The 25,725-nt window shown below is 29.2% G+C and overlaps 2 protein-coding genes across 2 annotated transcripts in view; both read left to right on the forward strand.

The window, feature by feature from the left end:
- LOC127069525 (uncharacterized) overlaps nucleotides 1-21,847 on the forward strand; it is a 77,270-nt gene extending 55,423 nt beyond the window's left edge. Inside the window, exons 3-13 of the mRNA XM_051006633.1 lie at nucleotides 2,863-3,018; nucleotides 7,606-7,795; nucleotides 11,179-11,243; nucleotides 11,339-11,503; nucleotides 12,085-12,254; nucleotides 12,377-12,568; nucleotides 12,660-13,256; nucleotides 13,369-13,570; nucleotides 13,673-13,877; nucleotides 14,005-14,134; nucleotides 17,171-21,847. Of these exons, the coding sequence (XP_050862590.1) occupies nucleotides 2,863-3,018; nucleotides 7,606-7,795; nucleotides 11,179-11,243; nucleotides 11,339-11,503; nucleotides 12,085-12,254; nucleotides 12,377-12,568; nucleotides 12,660-13,256; nucleotides 13,369-13,570; nucleotides 13,673-13,877; nucleotides 14,005-14,134; nucleotides 17,171-19,934 (4,836 nt within the window). The 3' untranslated portion in view covers nucleotides 19,935-21,847. The remainder of the gene's footprint in view (nucleotides 1-2,862; nucleotides 3,019-7,605; nucleotides 7,796-11,178; nucleotides 11,244-11,338; nucleotides 11,504-12,084; nucleotides 12,255-12,376; nucleotides 12,569-12,659; nucleotides 13,257-13,368; nucleotides 13,571-13,672; nucleotides 13,878-14,004; nucleotides 14,135-17,170) is intronic.
- Nucleotides 21,848-23,523: 1,676 nt separating this feature from the next.
- Nucleotides 23,524-25,463, forward strand: LOC127069526 (phosphatidylinositol glycan anchor biosynthesis class U protein). Its single transcript, XM_051006635.1, has 4 exons — nucleotides 23,524-23,891; nucleotides 24,040-24,242; nucleotides 24,337-25,042; nucleotides 25,112-25,463. Exons 1-4 carry the CDS (start codon nucleotides 23,762-23,764, stop codon nucleotides 25,363-25,365), a joined length of 1,293 nt encoding a protein of 430 aa, XP_050862592.1. The 5' UTR covers nucleotides 23,524-23,761; the 3' UTR covers nucleotides 25,366-25,463.
- Nucleotides 25,464-25,725: the final 262 nt, after the last annotated feature.

Genomic DNA, 25,725 nt, shown 5'->3' on the forward strand with positions numbered 1-25,725 from the left:
TATGCGGTCCTAATCGATCCTTTCGAATTCTATTCCATTCTATCTAGGCCTATTCGGTTTTATTCGGTCCTATTCGATCGTATTCAATTTTATTCAATTCTATTCGATTATATTCGGTCCTATCCGACTCTATTCGGTCCAATGGAAATCTATTCGATTTTATTTAGTTCTAGGCGGTTCTATTCGATCTCTGTCCAGTTTTATTATTTTTTACGCTATTCTAATCGATCTTATTGCATTCTATTCGGTTCTATATGGATCTATTCGGTTTTATTCGGTCCTATTTGAGAATATTCAATTATATTCAATCTTATTCGATCCTATTCGGTCCTATTCGATTTTATTCGGTCTATTAGATCCTACTCGATTCTATTTAATTCTATACGATCAATTCGATCATATCCGATCCTATCCGGTCATATTTTGTCCTATTTTGTTTTTTTTTAAGTTTTATTTCTTTCTATTCGGTCCTAACCGATCCTATTCGATTCTATTTGATGCTTTTCAATACTATTTGGGTCTGTTAGGTCCCCTTTCGGTTCTATTTTTGTTCTATTAAATTATATTCGATTCTATTCGATTCTATTTGATCCTGTTCGTTCTTATTATACCGTATTCGGTCCCATTCGATCCTATTCTATTCTATCCTACTTGTTTTTATGATCCTGTTTGATTATGTCATTTTCTATGTTGTCTAGAAATTTATTATTAACGATCGGTAAAATAGGATTCTACTAACGCCAGCTTGGTTGGTTCGCCACAAAAGCAGGAGTTTATTGTTTCCAATCTCCTTGGCTGTAATTTTATGACGAATCGTTTCCAATTATCATTAAAATGTGTTTTTACAGGTTGATTATTTGCGTTTCTAGTGATCATTTTGTATTGGGCAGAATTATATTTTATCAAATTTAAAATTGTTTATTTCGTACTGTATCTAATTAATATAATGTAACTTAAAATAATATTGTATCTACTGAATTTATTTTATTATTTTCTACATTATTATGAAGAAAAAATTACTTTGATTCCATTTAAAAAATCGGATTGTACTACTTTTTTATCCGATAAAAGTAAGTTCAATTATTACTATTCTGATTTACTGCCGGTTGGAAACTAAAGAATTTACTAGAAATTTCTGTTCATGATTCTCTTTTTTTTTATTAGATATTAGATTATCGTGAGTATCTTAAAAATCATGGTTACGAAGACCATTCTGTATATCTATATATATATTTATATTTATATATTATATTTTGTATGTATATATCTATATTTATATATTTATATATTTATACACATTGATTATACATTGTCAACCAGTAAATATCTTGTAGGAGTAATAGAAAAAAATATATTGAGAAAAATTATATGATTTCATGGATCAATTATTTTAATAGTACGAAAAAAATATGTAACTATCGATCAAACTGGATGTTTAATAATTTATAATTTTTCTTATGGAATATTGTATTACATTTTAAATCTTTTTTTAAATAATCAAAAATTTTATTTAAAAATTAATTATCTGTAGAAAAATTATTAAATAATTATACGTTTAAAATTCGACATTTAATTTAATAAATAAAACAAGATAAAATTTATACATATATGTATGTGTATACACACATACACACACACGCGCGCATACATCAAATTAAAAGTCAAACAAAATTTTCAATTAAAAAAAAAGTAATGCAGATAGATAAAAAATTTTATATAAAAATTACTAAATATTAATATATTGATCCGTTTAAAATTAATTTGACAATCGATGTGTTGACAAGAACAAAACAAAACAAAATAAAACACCATGATCACCAATGATCACCATAATTTTTTTATCTTCCGCGCGTAGATTTTATTTTCAATCAAAAAAAAAGAAAACGAGAAAAAAAAGAGAAGAAAAGAAAAGGGAAAGAAAAATTTTTCATTGTTCGGGAAATGATTCCTTATAAGAAAGAATCTATGGATTCGTAGAACGTGGTTGACCTCTCGATAGATTTTATCCCCCCTCCTCCTTCCCCCGGTATTGACTACCTACCATCCCCCACCCCAATCCTCCTCCTACTCCAACCCCAACCTATCCCTTTCCATGAGATACGATGTGCAGGTCACGAAAGAGGAACGCCGGGAATATCGAAAACGATTCTTGCATTGGTACAGAGCCAAGAATAGATTATCGTGTGAGAGTGGACATTGAAAGAGTCTGTATCACGAAGAAAGGCCAATTCTATTCTTCATTTCGTTCGCATTTTTGATTTTTCTTTTATATTCGTTCTCTCTTTGTTTTTCGATTTTTCGAATAGATTCAAAGCTATTCAAATTACATGGAGAAACAAATTTGTTTGTGTGCGTACGTGCGTATTCTTTTTTTCAAGTTCTTTTTTTTTTTCCTTGACAAAAAATTAATTAGTTGTACAATATATATGAAGATTAATGTTATTTGTATATAGTATAATTATACTGTATTAATTCTATAAGTATAAATTAGGGTGATATAGTAATATTTTTTTGTTTAAAAATAATATCTAAAATGTATTTAAAAATAAAAAATTTACTCTAATATATATTTTTAATATAAAAAGAAATAGATTGAATTTTAAATAAACACAAATTAAACTCTATCGGATTACAATTGATATCCGAAGTTAAATTAGAGAATAAATAAATTATGACATACGACTAATAAAACATATTTTATATACAAATATATAGTAATAAACGTTAAATTATTCGAAAACCGAAATTTTTTTCTACATGAAAATTAATTCTGTAGTCTAATTGTAAGCGATCCATCGAATTTTATAATAATTTTTCTTTTCTTCTTTTTCTGTATTTCTTATTTTTATTTTTCTCTTTTAGGACATTGAGCACGCAGATGTGTTAACGGTTGGCTTCGAAGTGGACGGTGTCAAACGTATATTAGATTTACGATTGAATACCGATCTAATACCAGTTGGTTATCAACAACGTTATCAGCATAAGGGCACGTACAAAGTTCATACGCCGTCGAAGGTGGTAAGTTTCCATTTGAATAAAACATTTAAAGTTAAAAAAACAAGTTAAATTTGATCAATAATAGTTCAAAATTTTTAATTCGTGATTGTTATTATTATATTCTTCTTTCGATTGACATTTATTATATTTTATTGTTGTCAAAAAATTAAAAAATCTATAATGCTTTTTAAAAATGGCGCTAGTGGCCATCTTGTGATATAAATTAATACTCGATTTTTTTGAGGTTAGACTTTGTTTGTTTTATTTCTTTTTTCCTTCATAGAATTCTTTTGTCTCTCACACGTAATGCTAAATAGGAAACTTTATTTCTTCATAATTCGAATAAATATTTTCTCGTATATTGAACTGTTATCGATGAAAATAATTTTAAATCTAATATTTATTATTTTCGATAATTATTCAGATCCTACGATAATTTATTCGTCACTCGATTGTGTGATTGTAATTAATTATTAATGAAGTTTATTCTTGTATTTTATTGTCTATATCTATAGTTTGAATGAGATATGAATTAATCGTATGGAGTATATTGATGTCCATACTTGTATATATATATATACATACACACATATATACTTGCGTAATACTTATCGATTATTTCTTCTACTAGGACAGATATATTTATGGCGTCAGTTAAAATCGATCGAGAGTGACCACTCACACACTACTTTATTTTCAATGTGTTCTTTATGTAATAAAAGAACACTACAATTGGTTGATAATATAGTCTCTACATAGTCACGATGGTATTGTGACTATATACAGAGTGTCTCGAAGAAAAGTGTACATCAAGATTGTCATGAAATTTAATAACTTTTTCTCGAAAAATACTGAGACAAATTAATTTTTTTTCAAAGAGGACAACTTCTTGTCATATAAATTCACGTATTTTTGATTAAACCTCTGAAGATGATGACAATCTTTCACAAATTTTAAATGACAACAATGGGCTCAAGTTACATGTCTTTTAATTCTCATTATAATGACGCTATTGTTTCTTTTCATTTTCTTTCTTTCTTTCTTTTTTTCTAATTTTAATTCAATAGTTCCAGATAAAATGCATTTAGGATTTTAGATTGAAAACAACGTTTATTTCATTAAATATTCAAAATACTGAATACTTGCGATCATTATGCCAGTAATAAAGCTTTTGATAAGTGGTACATCGAATATTCTGTAATATACTCTGTATAATCAGATGAACGTGCAAGATATTATATTGACTAATAAAATGATTGATCAACGTTTTTTTATCAGATAATATGACCGAAGAGTTATAAGTACTTTGACTGTATAAATCATTGTATAGTGAATGTATAAATCACCATTGATCGTATAAATTATTCAAAATAATTTGACGAATATGTCGATAGAAATGTTTTTTTCGACGCGATAAAGCTCTCCCATCCTATGTAATTCCGATATCCACATTTTCCCGATTATTCGCACCTTTCGGTTTTTTTTTTTTTTTTCTATGGAGACATTTTAAATTCAGAATATAAGTCATTCAATAAGAAAACTTTAGCGACATATAATTGCAGAATGCTATCTAATTATACCGGATGATACACATTTTAAACATTTAATAAAATAAATGTGGTTTTCAATTGCATAACTTCAAAACACATTTTCTCATAAACTGACTCAAAAGTGTTTAATTTAAAAGTAATTTTTAATTTTAGCATCATTGTAAAAAGAAATAAAAGATCTTTGAAATGATATTCCATTTATTTATCCTTTTGCCATTTTTAAGAGAGTTGTCAAATCTCTTAAATTCACCAAAAGTAGATAAATTTATGACAAGGACTTGTCAGCTTCGAAAAGATAATTGATGGTCTTTAATTGAATTGTTTTTCTTCGAAAAGATAATTGTTTTTCGAAAAAAATTACTAGATTTTATAATAATTCTGGGGAATATATTTTATTGGGACACTCTGTATATATATATCGTAACGCCCTCGTACTGGTTCGAACTTCCGCTTTATAATTCAACGAAATGAGGAGAGAGAAAGAGAAAGAGAGAGAGAGAAGGTCGATGTGAATTGACGTTCGTCATCCGTTTAATTAAACTGCCATTTGTCTTTACAAATTTTCATGTCTTCGAGTCAATGGAATTTTCTCTTCTTTTTTTATTTTCTTTTTTTTATTAACTATTAAAAAATATTAATTTTATGACCTAAATAAAAAATAAAAATAAAGAATTAATGTTAGACAAAAATTTACAATTTCTTTTATTTTTTTTTTTTTTTTTTTGATATTTCATTCAAGTTCTATTTGAAATTATGGATATAATTTAATCCTTTAAAAAATTAAACCCTGTAAAAAATTGTTCCCATCGTCAGATATATTCCATAATCTACTATAACTTCGAGACTAAGTATTTTATACATAAAAACAAAAATAACAGAAATGTTTGAAGTGATAATCGTTATTTTACTCATCTTATTTTACTCATTTTATATATTATATATATATTTATATGCATGAAATAACATTGTTATATAAATAGAATAAAAGAAAGCTACTAAAACGTTCAAGTCCTTACAAAAGAACTTTGCTGCGTTTATCCAATAAAAAGAAAAAAAAAAAAAATACGAAGGAAAAATAGCTACATTTGTAACTGTTGCAAATAAGACTAACAAAATTTTTAAATTTATCTTTTATTATATTCAATTACCAAAGTATTTTTATGTTTTAAAATATACCCCCTCTCTGTATTTAAATTAATTGTTCTATTGCATAGACAAAGTCAATATCAATTTTTTACATTAAAAAAAAAAAATAAAATGAAATAAAATAAAATAAACTAAAGAAATTCTTATTAAAGAGTCTTATAGTATATCCAAAAATTTCATAAATACAAAAATATTTATTACTATAATTTTTTTCATGAATTCTGTCACGGTAGATTTTTAATTAATTAGTTTTATTAAATTAATTCTTAATTGATTTTATAATGATAATAATAATAATAATAATATTAATAATAATAATAATAATAATAATAATTAGAATAAAAACATTACCGACGTCGACAAAACAATACCACACAATAAACCAGACACAAATAATTGAAATATGCATACCAAATACAGCAAAAACATATAAAAAAAAACAACAGAGAGGATAGCGAAAGATACATTCAACTGGTTGAAGAAATAAGAGAATTATGGTATCAAAAAAAGTTAAAGTAATTCTGATCATACTATCCCAAGAGTTATATTACACAACATTGATCAATATATACACACGTTACAATTACACCCAAGCACATACATACAGTTCCAAAAATCAATAATCCTAAACACACGTATAATCATAAATAATTGTTAAATAACCGATCAAGAAACAGCCATATAGAAAAGATGCTTGATTACGATCCACGTGATTTCCTATTCCTAATCAAACATAAAAAGTTTGATAAGACAAATATAAATAATAATAATAATGATAATGATAACAATAACAATGAATATGATAATAATAATAATGATAATCATGATGATATTGATGATGATGATATAATATTGATAACGACAATGAAAATAATAATAATAATAATAATAATAATAATAATAATAATAATAATAATAATAATAATAATAATAACAATAATAATAATAATATCTATGGCAGAGATAAAGTAAAACAAAATGCTGATAACAAAAACTTGTTCTCTTCATTCTATTGAATGTTGAAATTTGTTAAAAACTTTCTACCGTCGATTAATTCGTTTGATATCGCAGAAAAAAAGAAAAAGTCATTCCGAAATGAAAAACGAACGAATGGTATTAATGCTATTGAATTCGATCATTACGTAAAAGTATTCGTTCAAATTCGATTATATTTTATTTCTTTTTTTTTCTATCCCTCCTCCCCTTCCATTTTTTATTACCAGATGCCAAATCGAATATCTAATAGCCAAAAATTCGCAATTTTTAAATTTAATAGATGATCGGATTTCCTATGCAACACTCACGTAACTTAATAACAGAACACGAATATGTGTTAGTTTAAGCGATGCCAAAGGATATGTATGTGTGTGTGTGTGTGTGTGTGTTAGCTATATGTATACAAACTAATTAATTCAATTGCGTATAGCTTGAAACCAATGGACGACGAACCATGGCGTACACTCGTTCGCATTTTTGACGACATTGCATCCTCGATATTTGCTAAACTGTAAAATTGTATTTCAAAATCTTTGAAGAAATTTTATCTGAAAATATGTGACGCGCACAGAAAGATAGATAAAAAGAGAGAGAGAGAGAGAGAGAGAGAGAGAGAGAGAGAGAGAGAGAGAGAGAGAGAGGAAGAGAGAGGAAGAGAGGGAGAATAAATAAAAAAAAGAAAAAATAATAGATTAAATTTCAAAAGAAAATAAAATAGGAGTAACCAGGGTATAGATATTTTACGTTAATCGAATGAATGTTAAATCTGAGATAGATATTAATACGTATAAGAGATGTTTGCATTAAACTTTATTCGGTTAATATAAATTTGATATACAATCCCAAACAAATATAAAAAAAAATTAATGAAGATGTATTTATTTCATCGTTTCAATTTAATTCGTAATATTTTTAGGAACTCTGTCACTACCAAGGTAGCGTACGTGACGTTCCTGGATCATGGGTAGCCTTGTCCACTTGTAAAGGTTTACATGGTGTCATCTTCGACGGTGAAAATCTTCATCACGTTCATCCGGAAAAGGATACCTTGGACTCTAACCATTATCTCTATAAACAGGATGACCTCGTCGCCAATAAGAGTTGTGGTAAATTCTGCATTATCTTGTTCTAGTTTTTCTGTGACTGAATCATTGAATACTTATTTGAGATTGAATCCTTATCCCTTCAACCAACAATATTAACGATATCGGACACGTTTTTTTGTTTTTGCTTTGTGTTCAGATAACATTTCTAAACATTTTCAACATTTAATAAATAACTCTCTTCTAAACGATGTTTTTTATACATTTTTTTTCTTTCGTTTTGTACATTCATAAACATTTTTATTAATTTATTATAATTATAATTATATATATAGTATAATTGTAATTATATATTATAATTACTATTAATATAAAATATATAATATAATTATAAATTCTTATAAATAAGGAACTTTCTTATATAAAATTTAACATCTTTCTTTGGCATGTTAAAATTTTGAATATTTTTATGCGATCGTTCGATAAAAATGGAATAATAAGTATTAATTATTACTTATAATTAATTCACTTTCGTAAAAGATTATTTTAAATATTTTTGAAGTTATTTTCAAATTTGTAATATAGTTTTCTGTACATTTTTTTTAATTCGATAAATTAGTACGATTTATAAATTAATAATGTATTAGTAAAACTGTTAAAAATGTTAGATGAATGAAAGTATCTATTGATCTATGTAAAAATGATTCTACAATCAATATGCTAAAAATCATATAAAATAATAATCGACCTACTAACTGCGACGATAACGCGTTGTCTCTTAAAGCCAGACTTGCATTTCCGTTAGAAAGTTTCCGTTCGTCGCCTGGAGCTAATTAAACGACATAACTTTGAAGAGAGAAAGAAAAGAAATACAGGTAAACGGACAAAGCGAAAGAGACAAGCTTTAAAAATGAAAAATATTGACTGATAGACAAACTGAGAGAAAAATAAAAATAGAGAAATAAAAATAGAGAAGATAAAGAGCAATAGATATTTAAGCAATAGATAAACAGATCAAAGGAAAACCATAATTAATAACGATTTGTATTATATTATATAAACATATGAGTAAACAAAAAGAAAAAAATAAGTTAAAAAAACAAAAAAAATACATGAGAAGATTATAAACAAAAAGAGAGAGAGAGGGAGACGATCTGAAGACAGAAAATCAAAAAACAAAAAAAGGATAGAAAAATAGAAAATGACAGATAAACTAAAGAAAAAATATAAGTAATAATAATTTATATTTTTGTAAATTGAAACAATTGACAGAATATTTTCTCATAAGATATATCTTAAAGAATTATTTAAATAAAGAATAAAAAATCTATACAAATAGGTAATAACAGATAAATAGATAAATTAAAGAAAAAAGATAATTGATAATAATTGATATTTTTGTAAGTACAGAGAACCTAACAGAACACTTCATCATGAGATTCATTTTAAAAGACTATTTAAATAAAGGACAAAATATTTATACAAAAGCTTAGGCTATTGCATAATCTAAAGGATACTAAACTCTGTAATAAACTGTAAACTTTGTTTTGTCATTAATAATCCAGTAAAGTGATTGATGCGACATTAAATGGACCAAGTTATGTAGAAAGCTATTAACCATCAATAATCTAAAATTGAATAGGTAAATTTAATTTGAAGATTTTTCGAAGAAATTAATTTTCGTCGCCATTGTTCGTGATATTTTCTTATTAACAACTATTTATTTCTTTTAATATCGGCTAGACTAAAAAGAAATCTGAAAGAAGCAATTTTAGTCACAATAAGTAGTTTAAAAGTTTTCAGCAAAATAATTATAAGTCTAAAATGGAGCTATGGCTTTGATAGTTTTAATAATTGTACGATGTAAGTCTTGTTTCTTGGATTGTTAAGTTTTTAAAAATAAAGGTCACACAATTATCGGATCTGTACTCTGTTCAAATAATTTTTTTATGGTTAATAAAATTATTCTGAGGTTTGGTAGGTTTCTACTAACCATAATCAGTATAACTTGGCTTAAATAATAGAATCAAAAAAATTAAAGCTAACAGAAAGAGATAATCAAACAGACAGACAGGCTAACAGATTAATGAAATACAAAATACAGACAGATAGATAAAATGATGGAGAGAGAGAGAGAAAGAGAGAGAGAGAGAGAGAGAGAGAAAGAGAGAGAGAGAGAGAGAGAGCAAAGATACAGAAAGACAGATAAACGGATTAAACTGAAAAAAAATAGAGATAAAGAAAGATAAATAGAAAAATATAAAGTAGACTGATAGACGAAGAAAAATATGAAGATCAATAATAGTATTTTTTTATTTAGGCATGATAAACAAGAAGAAACAGTAAAATATATAGAGATATTAAAAAGAAAGAAAAATACGAATATAATAATAATGACTTAGATAAACACAGACTATAAATAAATAAATAATTATGTGTGTGTGTATATATATATATATATATATATATATATATATATAAGATATAAATCAACAAACTAATAAATAGAGAAAGGGATAGATAGATCGCTAAATAAAAAATGACACATAGATAAATGGACAAAAAAAGACTAATAAATATCTAATAATAATATTAATACTTTTATAGGTATATTAGCAGAGAAAATTACAAAGAGCCAGTCAAACAGGCAGATAGATCTAATAAAAGAAGAGATACAAACAAACAGTTATAACAGACTATAACAATAGTAAAAATAAACAAGTTTTAAATAAATAAACAGACTATGAAAGATATAAACGAACATGTTGAAGAACAGAGACAGAGAAAGACCAGATAGAAAAGTAGAAAATGGTAGACAGATGGAGAAAACCAGACATAACTAATAATTCGTAATTTTCTTTTTGAAGTAATTTTCGTAGTGTAATTCGTAATTTTTCTTTTTTGTAAAGAAAATAATAAGCCAAGAAAAAAGAAAAATACAATCGAACGAACATACTTTAGAAAAAACAGAAAGAGAGAAATACAAAAAAAACGGATAAACGAATAGAGACAAAGAAACAAGACGCATACGTTATGTAGGTAACTCTCACAATACATTATTTCCATTTCTATATTAGCCAATCCGTAAACACCTTATTGTCAACTTGGAATAATTGATCGCATGGTATCTCCTCTTTCGATATAAGAATCAAGACGACTCCCTTAGGAGCTTCGTCTTCCTCTAGAAACGGTGTCCTTGCAAGAATCCGATGGACGCTCCTTTTGCGGACAGAAGAAGCATGGTTGGGAACGACAAGAAATACTGGTTTCTCCTTAAACGTTTTAACGAATGTGGGAGCAAGATTTTGTCTTGATCGTTTAGTTGTTCTCTTTGTCCTTAACTCTTATATTTTCCAAGTATTTACTCATGGATCATCCCAAAGTCAATTTTCTTTTTTTCTTTGTTTCTTTTTCTTTTGTATTTTATCATTCATTTTTCGTTACAGGTTACGAGGGAACACCGCACAACGTTCTTGACCGTCAACGTCGTGAAACAAAAAGATTATCAAGGGTAAGAACGACAATCGCAAATTAAAAATAAAGTTCAATTTCGTGGATTTAACAATAACGTTGACATTAACGATCATTAATTATTATTAATTGCAGCACAAAAGGGCAACCGAATCTATCAGAGGTCCTTACAATGCCAACAGACAATCGCGTTACGTCGAGCTTGTTTTAGTTATCGATAAGAAAGGATATATAGCACTTGATGAGAATTTGGATAAGGTGTATCACCATTGTAAAAATATCGCCAATATCGTTAACGCTGTTAGTATATTTCATCATAGAAATTATAATTATCAAATACATTGCGAGTCGATAACGAGATAAATTAGATATCAGTTAAAATTAATGATTAACAACTAAAATAATATGTTTACAAATAAACATGTTATAATAAATCATAATAAATGGTAATAAATTATAATAAATCATAATAAAGAGAATGTTACATGGCAAACATAAATTTTTTGATTATTATTATAAGCAAGATATTTATGCTTGTTTATTTGTGATTGTTTAAAGAACTAAAGAAAATAAAAGATTTCTATTTATTGGATGAATATTTTTAAACATTTTTAATTAATATTTTAAATAAATGGTTAGCATATATTTCCAATAAAATATTGATATATATATATATATATATATATATATATATATATATATATATATATATTGCATGAATACCAACCATTCATTTTACAAAGTATTTTCTATTAATTAATAAAAATACTAATCAAATAAATAGAAGCAAAAATATAATACTTGCTCAGCAGTGTATCAAAAGTTAAAGATAAGAATTATGGATTAAAGTCAAATATTGAATATTTTCGCATTTTTTTTAGCTGTTCATGCCACTTAATATATTCGTCGCATTGGTGGGCGTTCAAGTGTGGACTGATGCCGACGAAATAGCTCTCTCTCCGAATGGCGACAACACGCTTTCGAATTTCTTACGATATCGCAGAGAAAAATTAGTACATGATATGCCGAACGACAATGCCCAGTTATTAACGTGAGTATACTACGTAGAAGTATATAGATGAGTTTTATATTTCAATGATGTATATAAACATATATATATATATATACACACACACGATCACATATATACGATCATAATTTTTACGATCTTAGGCGAATACAATTCGAAGGTGGAGTCGTTGGCAAGGCATTAAAGGGGCCGATATGTACTTACGAATTTTCTGGCGGTGTTTCCATGGATCATTCTAATGTAGTAGGCTTGGTAGCCGCCACAGTAGCCCATGAAATGGGACATAACTTTGGCATGGAACACGATACTGCTGATTGTGAATGTCCAGAGGATAAGTAAGTAACGTGTATGCTTATAAATTTCAAACGTTCCTGTCATATATATCGAAACATTAAAATACAATACATTTGTTATCGTTCATTTAAGATGTATTATGGCTCCGTCAAGTGGATCTTTTGGTCCGTCACATTGGTCAACTTGTTCCTTGGAACATTTAGCATTAGCTTTTGAACATGGTATGGATTATTGTCTGAGAAACAAGCCTCAAAAACTTTTTGACAGTCCTATATGCGGTAATGGATTTGTCGAACCTGGTGAACAATGCGATTGCGGTCTCGAAGAGAAATGTGACAATCCTTGTTGCAACGCGACGACTTGTATGCTATATACCAATGCCAGTTGTGCGACTGGGGAATGTTGCGACCTGAAAACTTGTCGACCCAAATTGGCTGGCACAGAATGCCGAAGCGCTGAACATGAATGCGATTTACCAGAGTATTGTACTGGTCAGAGCGAATATTGTCCGGTAGATGTCTTCAAGATGGATGGCGAATCTTGTAGCATGGGGAAGGCGTTTTGTTATCAAGGCTCTTGCAGAACTCACAACGACCAATGTAAATTACTTTGGGGTCCCACAGGTGCTTCTTCAGACGCTCAATGTTACGACATGAATAATAAAGGCTCGAAACTTGGAAACTGCGGTTATAACAGGATAGAATCTAGTTACGTCAAGTGCAGCGATCAGTAAGTTCATAAGAATCATAGACGTTCAAGTCGAATCGTCGATTGTATTGACGTTCTTTTTCAAATTCGTCAATTTCATTTACGTCAGTAAAATCTAATTCTCGTATTGTAGAAATTTATTATGCGGAATGTTACACTGCAAACATTTGAACGAAAGATTGGAATTTGGTATGGAATCTGTAGCGATACTAAGTCATTCTTTCATTAATAACGGTGGGAAAATAATACCTTGTCGTTCGGCTATCGTTGATTTGGGATTGAATCAAGTTGATCCTGGCTTGGCACCCGATGGTGCTAAGTGTGCACCTGAGAAAGTATGATACCACTTCATTCATGATTTTATCCATGATTCGTGTTCTGTGAAGTTGTAGTTTGGACAGTTATTTATATAATAATGGCCCATCTATTTATTCTAGATGTGTGTTAATCAAAAATGTATGCCAATTGCTGATCTGAGAGCATCCGTATCTGGTGGCAAAGCATGTCCTAATAATTGCAGTGGTAATGGAGTTTGTAATAGTCTTGGTCATTGCCATTGTAATCGTGGATTCAGACCACCTGACTGTACTCAACCAGGTGTAGGTGGTTCAGAGGATAGTGGCCCAGCCGAAGATCCGAACGGTGAGCTAATTATACATCATCGATATACATTTAAATTCTTTAATATTATTATTAAATTGATTATTATCTTGAATAGGGTGTATATATATATATACATATTATGATATCCGTTCTTTGTTCATTTCAGCGAGAAACGATTTCATAACAGCCATTTACATAATTTTCTTGGGTGTGGTACCGATGTTGGCTCTCTCATCAATTGGAGTTTGGTACGTGAGAAACTCCGGTCAGCATTGGAAAAAGGGTGCATTATCTACGTACGTATTTAGTGTCGACCGTTTAAAACAAAAACGTAAGCCGCATGCTTTTGCATCACGCGATATTAGAGTGCCGCAATTGAATTGCACTGCCGGTAAGGAGATCTACGAAAAGGCTATCGGTTTCTTTACGACCAGGCAACGTGACTCTGAAGATTCAAAGAGAATATTTGTAATTAGTAATAATTTTCCGTCAAAGGAAAAACTTCAAATAACGAAAACCGATTTGATATCTACCACCAATCCGGATGCCATTAATTGTAGCGATAAAATTGATTTCGATAAGTCGATACCTCCTTGTAAAGTTGAAATTGTTAATAGAAAAAATGATTCTACGGTTGATCAACCGTTAATAACGATCAATTTAAGAAATCTTCAGGAAAATAAAAACCTTCCGGTTCGTACGGAAATGGGCTCGAAGATTGCCGAACGTATCCAACAATTGCAAAAGAGACAATCGAGAAATGTTAAAAATTTGACAGTAAAGACGGATTTGAAGTTTGAGAATTTTGACGATAATTCGAGCAGTACGGCTGATGTCACGCCAAAATCAAGCTCCATTATGTTGCCTGAGAGAAAAGATACTTTAAAATCGCCACTTCCTTTTTATAATAAAAAACCGCCACCGCCACCAGCACCAGCCCAAAGTCTTAAACCAAAGATTTGAATGTCTGGTTTTTCTTTTTTTTCTTTTTTTTTTCATTTTAAATATTACAAATACATACTATGCGTGTATACGCGATCACATTTTTAAAATGACAGCAAATATCTTTGGATTGTACGATGTAATAAACTTGAAGGGCTTAAATTTACTTGCTATTAAATGTATCTATAACAACAACAACAACAACAACAACAACAATAATAATAATAATAATGTTTAAAAAGATTTATAATAATTTAAGGCTGTAAGATGAGATTTTGTTTTCGTGCAAAAGATGACATTTTTGATATTCGCTTGCTTTTTGTTCTTTTTTGTTCTTTTTTTGTTTTGTTTCCTCTTTGGACTTTGAAAAAGTTTTGCTTTAGTGCAAAAGTCACAGACAATTCTAATCACGGGGCTGTGATCTTCGCATTACAAGACATGGTGATGGTGAATATGCAATTTCTTAATTTATAATAATATACGATGCCAAAATATATTAAATTAATCTTTCATTTAATACTGTATGTATGACTAAAATATCTCAATAGTTATAATATAATACATAGATACATATATATGCATATATGTATATATATGTATATTCAAACTGAGGTAAACTTAACTATGAATTTCATATTCAAACTGATAAGCAAATATAATCGAACATTATTGGCTGACATATAATCTATGTTTATATTGTCAAATTTGAATCGGATATTATTTTAAAATGCGAAGCGGATTCCTTCCGTATATAATTCTATTTACTTCTTTAATTTAATGAAATTTCAAACAAAAAAAAAAAGAAAAGATGAGATTAATATTTTTCTTAATATAAAATATTAAATAACAGTATTAGAAATAGAAGTATTTTATTGATTTCGAAACAAAACTGTGGTTCCTAAAATCATAGCGAGAAAAGTTTAGATATAATGTTGCTCGAAAAAAGAAAGAAAAACGAACTATTGTAATCTCTTGTCTTTTTTGTAATTGAATCAATTTTATTTTTTTTTTATTTTTATCTTTTATATATGCGTAATCATAAAATTTATTGTTATACGACAACGAAATTACGATAAAGAAGGATTATTTATGATCATTATTTTTGAAAAAATATTAAATTCCTTCGAAAATTTGATAGAATAGATTATTTTATTACATTCGATCAGTTTTCAATGTAAGTTATGTTGTAGAAACAATATTGATATTATTGTTTAAAATATGGCGATAACATTACGTAGGAAGCATGCGTGAATATTTATGTGACCGCATGAGCATGTATGAATCTCTCTCTCTCTCTCTCTAAGTAGCTTTGCATATTACGATGATTTAACATATCACACATAGATAAATAATAATAAGCTTTGAGAGAAGCGTTTAAAAACCTTCAAATGTAAATTAAGTAAGTGTCCCTTGAAATATTGCCGACAGAGTTTAATCGTGTTTTTATCACTGTATATTATATATCCCTTTTCGAAAATATATACACAACAGAATACATATAATATTTCATTGGACCGTAAAATTACAAGTTTATCTTTGAAAGTCCATTTAATAATCGATCAAAAAAAAAAAAAAGAAAGAAAATGAGGAAAAGGGAGAAGATCTAAATCTAGATCGATCGATTCGTTATCGTGGAAATATATGTAACCATCATACTCGTGCCTTAAGTAATCTCTTTAGTAAATCGATAAATGTTATTTTGTGGAAATTAGTTTAATATGTACGAATTAAAATTATTAATAAAATTTTTCGTACTTTGTCCGAATACACAGAGATGAATACGTTTGTACGATTTTGATGTTTAGAAAAAAAAAAAAAGAAAAGAAAACAAAAAAGAAAAGAAAATTGTATGGTTTCCTTCTTCCAACCGCTTGCCACTAACACTCTAATCTCTTACTAACATTTTCCTGCATATAGTTATTGGTCGATCGTCGCATGCGAAAGGAGAAATGAAATAGAAGCGAAATTCTCTTTTAACGAGGAAGAAGCTGCTTGACGTCTTGTGCACACCTTATTTGACTTTGGTTTTGCATGCTTTTTTACCTTGGCATTATAGTGTTCGTCCGTGACGTCCATAATGATTCATACGACATGATTGAATAATCTCTGATAAGTTGTTTCTCCTTCTTCTTTTTTTCGCTCATTCTTGTGTTTTTATTATTTTACTTTCATCGAAAGTATCCTTAACGGTTTAAAAACAATGTTCGAAATAATAAATAAATGAATAATATAACAATATACACGCACGCTACTATTACATCAGAAGTAATGAAATAAAAATTATACTTAATCGAAAAAATGGGGATGATGTAATGATAAAACGAATACCCGGTATTACTACGCTTGGTATCCCAATATTCCTACGCTTATAAATTTGCTTACGATTTCAGGAACAATCGGTGCCACAATGGAATGTCGATAAAAACGATCGACCGTTCTAGCCCTATGCCACGTAACATCGAAACGATCGACTGCGGTCTCACTCAGGATCCAGCTTGCGCGAGTCTCCTGCCTAAAACAGAGGTCGATGCGCGTTATAACAACAACTTCTTTGGCCAATTTAAAGGGTTCACGATAACGCCTATACAAAATCATTCGAAATTATCCGAACCAACAAAATCAGCACCGCCACCGCCTAGCGTTCCTACCGTAGCGATAAAGACGAATATAAAGGCCAATCAGAAAACGAATACGATACGAAATCAATCGTCGGCTGAGCCGTCGGAAAATGTTGAGGATAATAATAGTAATGCGCCAAAATTGCCACCAATGAATCCAGGTTCTACGGCTCGTCCATTGATAAGTAGTCCCGTTTTGGCAGCGACAACTTGTACATCCGTAGAATTGGTACCATCTAAGGTGCCAACGAGAGCAGCTCCAGAGATACCAACTAGAATTGCACCCCCACCGCCTGTTTTATTTTCCATTCCTAAACCTCAAAGACCGAACAGTACTCCCTTGACAAACCTGATCGTCGAAGCCGAACAGAAAAAAATAGAAAAGGGTAGTACGTTAAACAGGTTGGCATCTATGTTGAGATCAAGTTCCAGCGTTACGAGATCGAATTCTCAGTCGTCTCAGAAGGATGAAAAAAATATGAATTCTTTGCCGAGGAATCAGCATCTCAAGGCGAATAAGGTGATGGATAAAGAGATATTGAGAAACTTGGAAATATCGAATCCCATACCGCAAAAGGAAATTGAAATCCCGACGCCTGTTATTCCTGTAGTGTCGGTAAATGAGGCTGAAAAGAAGAACGTTGTCATGCGAGCTCAATCTATGAGAGACGCTAAAGTTACGTCTAGACCGGCAATACATACGTTTGGTTCTATGCGTCAAGCTACACCTATTGTTAAAAGACCAACCAGCATACCGGCGAGTATCAGACCAACCTCGCCTCCTCCTGGGCCACCTACCGCCGTCATTACTTCGGAAAAAGAAACGTGTAACGACATAAAGATACCCGGGTTGCCTGGTTATCAAAATCCACCTGTTAAATCTCAGCAACAAGTACAACCGGCCAAATCGCTCGAGGACGTTTACGACGACTGCATGAATTTAGTGTCCGCCCCGTCTCTTACAAAGATAATGGAGGAATCGCCATCGAACGACAATATTTATGCGGTTATCGAAGAGTCCATACCAGAGAAGACAAAGAAGAACGTCGAAACGCATAAGAACGATACGGAGAACGAATACAAGTCACCGAAACGCGTGGAACCTACGTCTAATCTCTCAAATGCCGGCTTGGAATCGATGGGTCTTTTATCGGAGATAGTATCGGAAATTTCAAATAGAAACTTCGATTCTATATATTCGACCTCAACGTTGGCACGAAAGAAAAAGGAAAAAGACGATATTGCCAAGGTGAACGAAAATTTAGGATCGAACAGTTCTCTTGGTGCTTATATGAATTCTAATCATTACAAATCACCTGGCAGCGTATACTCGAACTCGCCATCTGGAAAATTTAATTCGTCGAGTTCGACGACAAGTTCTGGTTATCTAAATCCGTGTGCATTGAACGTACCGCAGTCGGTCAAGGAACGTTTAACGAAGGATACATCGAACGATAAAGAAACGAGCGAAATTTCACCGTTGCTAACAGCTAGTAGTCGTAACTGTAACGTGAGCGAAGAAATGTCGAAAGAACTTGGTATGAATACGATAGAAAAACCATTCGTTACCACGAGCGATCGTTCGAGCTCGATAATATCGACTAGCAACAGAGTGATCGAGAAAAAGGAGGAAGGCAAAAGTGTTTTAGGGAATAAACCGTTGCAATTGAGTAGAACGAAAACACCACCGAGTCTTAACAAAGCCCATGCGTCTACGAGAACGAACAAACAAAACAGTTCCGAAATAATCTCTTCGAAATCTTCGTCTGTTCAATTGTCTCCCGATGGTACCAACAATACCATGAAACATAATTTAGAAAAAACTACGAAGAACAGACACGTGCCAATACAAAATAAAACCAATGGAAATATTAATAAGCATCAAAACAATATCATAGATAATAAATTAGACTCAAGTAATACGAGTGTTGTTAACGCGTCATCCGTTAAAAGTGTGCCTTTTAATACCAATAAGGATGATACGGGAAAATTAAATAGCCCGGATTTAGTATCAAGTTGTTCGAATTCGAATCAGAATAGTACGAAGTCGCCAGACGTTTTAGGAAATAATCCAAAATTAGTATTAGCTTCTAAAACGGCAATACAAAAGTCATCGACGTTTTCGAGAAATACGAAAGCACCGGCAATGCCGATGAAACCGTTGAGCATAGTATCGAAGGCTGCCAGCTTAACGGAGAAGAAAAAATCTCCGTCGGGCAACGTTAATGTTATTAAATCGTTTTCATCGACCGCATCAAGAGAAAATAATTCCAAAATATCACCTACCAATGCCACAAACGCGACAACCACCACGACTGCTACCATAACGAAACATTCTCCGCAAAAGGATACGAAAACTATAACAGATTCGACGATTAATCCTGTTCAAAGAGCTGCCAATAGTAAATCAAACGTAGCGTCGTTGCAACAAAAATTCGAAGCTAATAAAAACAGTAATTCTACAAGAGTTTTGTCTAATGTTAATAATAAGAAAACACTTGGCAAAGCATCCGATGGTTTGACAGCAAAGAAATAATTTTCATTGATAAGTATTTATATCATTGAGATCGTCGATTTTTAACGATGAAGATACAACTTTTTCTTCTTCTCCTTCTTCTCCTTCTCCTTCTTCTTCTTCTTCTTCTTCTTCTTTTTGTTTTTCTTTGCTTTTCAAATTCTAGTCCATCAAATCGGTGAATTGACGATCTAACGAAATTTATGCGTGCGATAACTATGAAAGATTGTTTCTTTTCTGTATATTCTATGTATATATATATATAGATACATAGATACATACATACATACATACATACATGCATACATGCATACATGCATACATACATACATACATACATACATACATACATACATACATACATACATACATACATACATACATACATACACGCGCGTGTATGTGTGTGTGTACGTATATATATATATACACACACACGCGCATACAAATAAATGCACATTGCAAAAAAGTACAAGAAATGGTTTTGTTCCGAAGCTCAAAACGATTACATGCTCGATGAACAAAAACGTTATATTTTAGCATGAAGGCGTTCAACTTGAACGTGTCTTCCTAAGTGAAGATAGAAATACGATATATATATATATATATATATATATATATATATTATTATTAAAAGTTGTAAATAGTAGGATACGGTAAAAATTCTAATATTTTTTGTAGAAATTATTGCCATAAAGTTCGAGTGTATATAATGCCAGTAATTATTATAAGGCAGTAATCGATGATTACTTTCATGAGAATGCGGAGGATCCATTAATTGTTAATTAATTAATTAATTAATTAATGAAAAAAAAAGAAAAAAAATGAGAAAATCGATTTCTCTTCAAAGTCGATAATATATACATATATTTTCTGCGTTCCTGGGATCATGTATTATGATGCTTCTACAAATTCCTGCATTTAAATAAACGAATAAACAAAGAAAAAAAAGTAAAGGAAAGAAGATTACAACAACATGAGGATGAAACATGGAAAATTTCTTCGAATCATTAAAACGTGAAATTATTCAATTCTGTGATATATGTATAAAGAAAGATATGTATTAATACCTAAAAAGAGATAAAAATGATTCCAACAATGATCAATTTGAAAAAATTAATGTAAACAGTGGACGTAAATTTTACTGCAAATACAGTAGATTTTGAAAAAATTAGTATATAACAAAATGAAAAACAAAAGAAAATCATGTGTTATCCGTACAACTACTTATTCATGATAGTAGATTATGATGTTTTTTTTTTTATATATATATATATATACATATAAGACTAAGGACTATGATAAAAAAAAAAAGAAAACACTGTCCTAGGTCGTTAGGCGAAAGTTAAATAAGAAATTGACTAAATTTATCATTTTCTATCGTAATAATATATTTAGTTATATATGTGTCGAAGAATGAACTTGTACAATACATATACTAGAATCAGTAATATTTTTAGTAGCTAATGAATAAGTGTATATGTTTGACAGGTTTATTTGAACGAAAAAAAAACATTTTTTTTTATTTATTTATTTTTTATTCTTTTTTTATTTTTTCCAAAGAGAAGAGAATCTGGTCATGATAATATGTAAATACAATTGTTAAAAAAAGAACGAAACGGATCGAGAGAATTCAATTGATCATTATCATCCATTTAGACATATTTTATTTATATCATATACATGACCATTCTTTTTTCTTTTTTTTTTTATCGTCCTTAAAAAGGAAAATCATCTTATGACTGATTATCAAATGTTGTTGTCGCTTTAATTGATTGCATAATTGCTCGTGTCTAGACTTTTACAAAATTACATTTTAGGTGGCTTCTCTTTTTTTTTCTTTTTTTCTTATAAAAGAAAAAAGATCTTCGTATGCCTGTAATGTTATTGTCCTTGTCGCCAAAAAGAAAAAAAAAGAAAAAAAAAAAAGAAAACCGAACAAAACAAAACAAAAAAAAGGTCAAAGCGAAGAAATTATTTTGCTTCGGTTAAATTACGTGTAACGTAATATAATTGTATCGACGAAAAATATATTTATTCGACTGATTCATGTATATATGTTAATAAGAATACGTAAAAATAAGCAACATTTTGTACTACGTACCTTTGTGCTTGATGTGCGTTGTAAACTTAAGTTACAGTCATCCCGTATACCTGCAATTGAAGCATATGCATCGGGCAATGTGTGTTTTATAATTGAAAAAGCGTGATTAATTGCAATGTCTATATTGCTAAGATTTTATCGAACGAATATATAAATACATATATGTGTATATATATGTGTGTGTATATATATATGTATATATATATATATATATATATATATATATATTTATATATTTATTTATGCATTTAACATTAGAAAAGAAATGGTTTAAGTCTGATCTTTTGTATAGAATTCATTTCTTTTTCTTTCCTCTCTAATGAATTTCGGATGTATTATTTTAAATATTAATCGCCATATTACTTAATTTTAGTTACGCGAACACGCACTGTTCCTACAAACTCACATATATCACGCATTCTTTTTGCAGCAGCTTAATCATGATATATAATATATGAATGTATATATATATATATATATATATATATATATATATATTTATATATATATATATGTATATATAATTTTTTATTATAATTACATATATATATTATCATTGCTTTCGCTTGTTTCGAACTAAAATTAATATTAATTTTACGCAGCTATTTTTACGAGGACAATCACTTGCTCGAGTTTATGTCGATGAAAAAAAAAAAAGAAAAAATAAGGCAGGTCTCGAAATATATTTCAGCGTTATTTATTAAGTTGTTAAAATGCAAAATGAAATAATGTAAATAACGATAATATAACTGTGTAAGAGGATTAATTTAAATGTTAATCTTAACATCATATTAATTAAGTTGCTATCGATGTCACGTCAACGCGTAAATTAGAATTTTATTTTTTAAATGGAAATTACCAATTAATAATAATTTACATCACGTGCATTTGATATAATTGATATATGTCGAAAGTCCAACTTTCTTAATTAGAAGCTATTGAAGAAGAGATAAGATTCTTGAATTCTTACCACATGTCATAATTTAGAGCTAACTCAAAATCTAAAATATCAATAATTGATAATCATCCAAATTTTTCATAATCAATGACTTTATAATTTTCTTTTAATATGTCATCGTATTTATACAACATTATAATGACATAATCACAACAAGCGTTAGCATCATCGTCTGGCTTGTATGTATATTTAATACCAAAGATACATAGCTCCTACATATTATTACATTACACGGTTCAGTAAGGACTACGGCAATTACCTAATAATCATTTAACAACAACGTGTACATTTCTTAAGTGACAGTTATGTTATAATAAATTCTTTATTCTAAGAATGTATTTAACAAGATATCTTTATACTAACCTTAAACGAATATAAAATTTTAATATTAATATCAAATATAGAATTTTGATTTTAATATCAAATGCATTGAAAAGGTATGTATAAATTTATTAATGATAATTTTATTAAATTAAGGACATTTAAATTTATAAAAATTACGTAAATTTTATCTGGAAATTAATGTGAATTAGATTTTGTAAAAATTAACGTGAATTAGATATGTGTGTGTGTGTGTGTAATATGTGTAATATATATATATATAAGTTCATATTCCGCGCGCCATTTTGTGCGCATGCGCGGAAAAGTGACAATTGTAGATGTACCTTAACGTGAACGTCTTCCCACACAGAATACTGTTTACTTGATCGTTTAATTGTCGAATCAGTGAGAACAAAAGGGTTAGGATGTATAATACTCTGATATGATTGTCTAAAGATTATAAAAATGTTGACAAAATTGTTACCCAATTTTATTTTGGCGGTTACCATCAGATTTTTATTGATGAATTCTGAATATCAAAAAGTCATTAGCGAACGTGTAGAAGTGTCAACAGCATTGAATTCTTGGAAAAGAGGTTGATTCAAAGTTATTGCTATTCTATATTTATTTTTTTTTTATTTTATCAAATTTTTGTTTATCTATCAATATTTGCAAGCGATCATTAGATAGTTATAAAGTTGTCCTATTTCTTTTAACCCTACAATGAATAACAATCTTTTTAGTTACCGAGGGAGTTTATCTATACAATTTTGGTATAGATCCTTACTCAGGTGACTTATTCCATGAAACTCCGATTTGTCTTTACGCATTTAATATTATACAACGATATTTTCCATGGTGGGCATTGTGCCTCCTATTTGTAGGCACTGATTTAATATCAGCACTGTGCCTTGCTTATGTAGGTAATAATTATAATAATAGCTGGGTAAGTGTATATAAATTATTTGAAATATTTATGCTTTTAAATTGTTAGGTTAATTCAAATTGATACTGATTTATGGTATCCATTTTTATTGCAGTGTTCAAAGGAAGAAGAAGATAAAAAACAAGATGTATCACAAGAAAAAGATAATGGTACTTCTACAAAAACTGATATCGCATTGTATATTTTAATGGTCTATCTATTTAATCCCTATATAATACTAAATTGTGTCGGGTTCACAACTACAGTATTTAGTAATCTATTGAATTCGATAACTCTAGTAGCTATGGTACGACATTCAATTTTCTGGAGTTGTATTTCTATAGCTTTATTAACACTCCAAAATCTTTATCCTATATCGCTTCTAGTACCAGTTGCTATTTACATATGTAATAATGAATCAAAGAAAAATGTGAAATCTATCATTATAACTTTAATTATTACGTTTCTTTCTATTTTTACATTATTACTTGGTATTTGTTATTACATTATGGGCAGTTGGTCTTTCCTTTGGAATATTTTTGGATTTATTTTATTGGTACCAGATGTACGTCCAAATATTGGACTTTATTGGTATTTCCTTACAGAAATGTTTGAACATTTCAAATCTCTTTTCATAGCTTCATTTCAAATTAATGTTGGTTTCTTGTATATAGTACCATTAGCTTTAAAATTACGTCATCAGCCAATTTTATTGGCATTCTCTTATTTAGCCATAATGACTATATTTAAGTCATATCCATGCGTAGGAGATGTCGGATTTTATATATCTTTGATACCATTTTGGATGCATTTGTTTCAACGTAAGTTATAAAATTTATGAAATCTTTAATTCCTATATATTACAATAATTCAATGGGTTTTTATTATAGATATGCAACAAGGATTTATAATTAGCTGTTTTATATTGGTTTGTACTGGTTTTGCACCTATCGTTTGGCATCAATGGATATATGCCAGATCAGCAAATGCAAATTTTTATTTTGGTGTTACATTGGCATTTGCTGTAGCACAAATATTTCTTTTAACAGACATTCTTTTTGCAAACATTAAGTATGAATTTGCATCACGACACAATATTAATAAAGATATCACTGGAAGTAAAGCTACGTTACTTTTAGAGTGACTTCGATGGTTTATGTGTTATATATAAATATTTTACTTTATCATAAATTGAATATGGCCAAAATGCATTATTTTATAAATAAATTATTAAGAAAACAATGTTTAATATTTAGTACTCTTTTTATTTCTTATCGCATTGTTTGTATTAATCTTATACTAATTATAGTAATTAATTTCAAATATATGTATATTTTTTCCATTTTTCTTCAACAATATTTACATCGATAGTTTATTCTAGACATTGAAGAACGATCGTCAGTTTTCATTTCCCTACAAATTTTATGTCCTTTCGTATGCTAATTATTATTTTTATACAATCACTTTTCTAATAAATATTATTCTTGTTAGTATTAATTAACCA

Source organism: Vespula vulgaris, chromosome 15, assembly GCF_905475345.1.
Source record: "Vespula vulgaris chromosome 15, iyVesVulg1.1, whole genome shotgun sequence".
Taxonomy (NCBI): domain Eukaryota; kingdom Metazoa; phylum Arthropoda; class Insecta; order Hymenoptera; family Vespidae; genus Vespula; species Vespula vulgaris.